At 32.9% G+C, this 4,079-nt stretch overlaps 1 protein-coding gene across 2 annotated transcripts; it reads right to left on the bottom strand.

Annotated features, from left to right (window-relative positions):
- Positions 1 to 720: 720 nt before the first annotated feature.
- LOC112466165 (puff II/9-1 protein-like) lies at positions 721 to 3,517 on the bottom strand. Of its 2 annotated transcripts, none has more exons than XM_025034099.1 (4): positions 3,432 to 3,517; positions 2,244 to 2,502; positions 1,806 to 1,968; positions 721 to 1,629 (listed from the first exon to the last, which is right to left on the bottom strand). In XM_025034099.1, exons 2-4 carry the CDS (start codon positions 2,413 to 2,415, stop codon positions 1,350 to 1,352), a joined length of 615 nt encoding a protein of 204 aa, XP_024889867.1. In that variant the 5' UTR covers positions 2,416 to 2,502; positions 3,432 to 3,517; the 3' UTR covers positions 721 to 1,349. The 2 variants fall into 2 exon arrangements, with proteins under 2 accessions (XP_024889867.1, XP_024889868.1); XM_025034100.1 differs by having other exon boundaries at positions 2,244 to 2,551.
- Between the last annotated feature and the right edge of the window lie 562 nt (positions 3,518 to 4,079).

Below are 4,079 nucleotides of genomic sequence, written 5' to 3' on the forward strand. Positions count from 1 at the left end.
ATCTCCCAGGAAATAGTATCTTTCTGCCAAAATTTAATATCCTGCGAAGGCACGTCATCTTAATGTTATTTCGTAAGATATATATAATTTAATAATGATTTTTTTCTCCTAAAAAATTATTAGACGCAGAATATACGTTTATAATGCAGAATAACTGAGAATCTTTTATTTGTTTGGATTTTGGTTGTCTTATATTCATCAGTAGCGGAACACGAGGTGGTGAAAGTGACATTGGCCGCTCCAAGAGGGGGTTTTAATGACTCTTCAATTTTCCTCTCTTTCATTTTCTCGAATGTTATGCACGTCGTTATACTTACGGCATTCGATTTCACCGAAGCAATTAAATTGATTTTTGGATAGGAGGGATAAAAAATAGAAGGTTGATTTTATTATATTTGACAAGATTGATAAGCGCGAAGTACAAAAACACGAATAAAGTGTATTATACAAAGAAAGAATTGCTTTGAGATAGAAAATTGCAAATATTACACTATTATTCTTTAATATATTATTTTTTAAAATATTTACATCTCAATGTTCTATTCTTTATATAAATTCACAAAATTTAGCAGTGAGATATAAATTAGAGACTGATATTTTTATGTATTTTATGTATATTTATATAATTTAATTTAGCTATACGCATATCTAAATAAATATAATTAAATTTGTGGAATAATATACAACAACGCTCACATTTTATAGAAAGAAAGCGAACGATTAGTTACACTATTAGATTTATAAAATTAATTATTTTTCTATGCAATTTTTAAATATAGTTCTTAATTTAGACTTAAGACACACGGTAGTGTCACGCGCCAAGTACGCGCGGTAAAAATAACTTGATATTGTTGAAAAAGAAAATTTAGATTTTCAATAATGACGAAACTTACCAACGGCGAAAATTATCCAACACGGTATTATTTTAATTATAAACTTTAAATTACTACTTCGACATTCTTGACAATACCCAAGTAGCAAAGATGACGTCTACAGACGTCTTATTGACGTCATAGACGTCATAGACGTCAGACGTTATTAAGATGTCACTTGACGTCACTTTGCTATTTGGGTAAACATGTGAGAACTATAACATTACATATGCAATTGTGGCTTTTATTTCAGAAGAAGAACTGTCGATTCTACTCTCATTTCTTTATTTTCTTCTCTAGTTTTCTCTAATTCCATAAGTACCTAGCAAGTTGTATGATATGCCACGAAATCGGAAATACGTGCAAATATAAATGTCAATACAATGCATTCGATATATCGGATATGTTCCAACTTTTTAACTTTTAGTCGAAACTATAATTTGTTTTAGTTTAATTTTATATAAAAAAGTTATAATATTATAAAATGTAGTTATATAAGTCGCTGGACTCATCCGAAGAGAGTTTCATACTGTTGACACAATTGGAATGACTTTTTAATAGAATACGACGCGAATATTTCTGTCCAAGAGTTTGGCACTTGGTCGCAATGGTTTGAAGCTGAGAGCTTAAAGAGGACAATTCGGTACGCAATCTTTCAATTTCGGAATCCCGCCTTTCAACTTGCAGTTGTAATGCATTAGCCTCATCCGTAACTGTGTCTCTCTGCCTACGTAATTCACAATTTTCCTTCTCCAACCTGTAATCCACATTAAATCAAATCCAATTACAAGATATTAAATATTGATAACACTTTATTAAGAATAAACATTAGTCTCTTGCTATTTTATACAGTAATTATATTATTAGTTATCAAAATATTATTAAATTTTTTTTTATATATCGATATTAGAAATTGTAAGAATGTGACATTACCGTTTGACAGATTCCTGTAATCTGTGCACTTCAATTTTTACTTCCTCAAGATTGCTACATACTTCTGTATTGCTCTTTTCCGCTAGCTCCAACGTCCCTCTACACTCGTCAAGATCCAACTTCTGCTCTGCAAGTTCCTTCTGCGCCGTCTCTAAATTTTGCTCTGTAAGTTAACATACGATATAAAGTTCTCGGCCTTCTATTTATTTATGCAAAATTCTTTATTTTGAGATAAATTTTGGCCATGAATTATGGCTTTCGATGTTTGAGACTAAAGAAGTTTACATTGAGTCTCGAGTAAATAACGAAAGTATTGTTAGAAGGAACCTAAATTCGAGAAAAATACATAAAAAGCGCCGGCATTTCAAAAGTAAATAAAACGAGCGTCTCTCAAATATTCGAAGCTGTTAAAAATTCAAAACGGCGCGTCCAGCTTACCCAAATATTTTCGGCTAGTCTCGAAAACCGCCTTGGCGGTTATGAACTCCTCGAACTTTGCATTAAAATGCGCATTGATCTTCCTCGTTAATTCTCTCGGGATTTGCGCCAGCTCCTCCTCACTCGCGATCTCGCGAAGAACGTTGGGCTTGCTCTCCTCGACCGCTTCCATGTCGATCGGATAATTTCTTCGACGATTGGATCAGTCGCGCTTCACAACCGACGTTTTCAGATTCCAAGGTTGAGGTGTTGAATTCCTCTGAACAGGCACCACATTTGCGTCTCAGTTAATAAACGTTATCACGTTTCTGCAACGGACACGAACGTTTTACCGCTCCTGACCGCTTCGTCGTTCGTCGTCAGCGTCACGTAAAAGCGCAAATCAGAGTGTAGCAAATTTAATTAAAACGTACGTAATAATAATTAAAGGACTAATAAGAGAATAGTTATAATGTAAGGATAACGCGCTGATTAGAATAATAAAAAAGTATTAATAATAACGTAATATATAAACAATAATGATATTACAATGTTGTGGAAAATATATGTAATTATTTTAACGAATCATATTAAAAATTGTCCAAGCAATAAATGGATTCTTTATAAATCGTAATAACATTGTAAATTTTTACAAACTCCTTTTGGTATAGAAATATAAAATCGAACAAATTATTTACATCAGAAGTTGGATCTTAAATAAATTTTAATTTATTTAAGTTTCTAATTGACGCATTAATTTTTGTAAACTATAAAATAAAATTGTGAAAATAAAATTTTATATAAGTTTCGCAAAGAAAACAGTGCTTTATGTGTCGAGTCTTTTTTTTCTCTCTTCTATTCTTTAATTGCTTTAACAGATGAGCAGTTGACATAATTATATTCGCGCAGAGAGAGAAAGAGAGAGAGAGAGAGAGAGAGAGAGAAAGAGAGGGGGAGTAGATATAACTTACATAGCATAATTCAAATTTGTGTGTTGGAAAATATACGTGTTGTGGAATACATTAAATAAACCGTATTTTAATGATAGGGCAATACAGAGAACTTAACATAACGTTTACTTCTCATAAAATTTTACGTATCTCGGCAACATGATTTAATGTAGTGAAAGGAATATTAGAGTTATACATTTGAACATCACGCACGGATGTACCTAAATATATGAGCATTTATAATGTGGTTTATACTTACTGCAAAATACGTCGTGAGAGAAATAATTGCAATTGCAGAGAGATGTTTAAATCTGAATTATTTTACCAAATCGTCAGAAAGTGATGTTATTCCTTTCGCAGAACACACAAGATTGGTAACTGCAATGAAACATTTGGCTTGGTAAGAATGTGTTTTCCTTCCAAACATAACAGAAAGTATGTGGTAGTGGTTTATATACAAATATAATGTCTTAACGGTCACAAACTAATGAGGCACAGGTCAAGTGAGCGCCGCTAGTGGCAGATGTCGATCGAGCTTTGTTTCGCACAGTCAACGTACTCGTCGATATTATATTTGTTTTAGGAAAAATGGACCCTTATTATTTCATCAGATACATAACTGTCTCCACTTGCCTCTGTAGTTACTAATCGAAAAATAAACTTTCGTACCTTTCTTCTTTGTCCCTGTTGCTTTGTGCGTACAAAACTTGCAGATACACCTTTATTGCTGAAATTACTGCGAGTACCGATAAAACGCTGACGGATATTGAAAAGCAGTAATCACTAGAACCCGACTTTCTTGAATCAATTTTCCTTGTCCTCTTTTTTTTTCCTCTTTGCCGAGTTTGAAATGCCACAAGGCTGACGCTGACATCGTCCAACAAGAGTAAGTTTAATGGAAGCATTA

This window comes from Temnothorax curvispinosus, unplaced genomic scaffold, assembly GCF_003070985.1.
Source record: "Temnothorax curvispinosus isolate PA1 unplaced genomic scaffold, ASM307098v1 QBEX01015958.1, whole genome shotgun sequence".
Taxonomy (NCBI): Eukaryota; Metazoa; Arthropoda; class Insecta; order Hymenoptera; family Formicidae; genus Temnothorax; species Temnothorax curvispinosus.

What these genes read in the sequence shown, in the direction of transcription:
- LOC112466165 (XM_025034099.1), bottom strand. Translation starts at nt 2,415, where the DNA reads ATGGAAGCGGTCGAGGAGAGCAAGCCCAACGTTCTTCGCGAGATCGCG. An exon ending in GACTAGCCGAAAATATTTGG is followed by an intron (nt 1,969 to 2,243) that starts GTAAGCTGGACG and finishes GTTAACTTACAG; the next exon opens with AGCAAAATTTAGAGACGGCG. An exon ending in TTACAGGAATCTGTCAAACG is followed by an intron (nt 1,630 to 1,805) that starts GTAATGTCACAT and finishes TGTGGATTACAG; the next exon opens with GTTGGAGAAGGAAAATTGTG.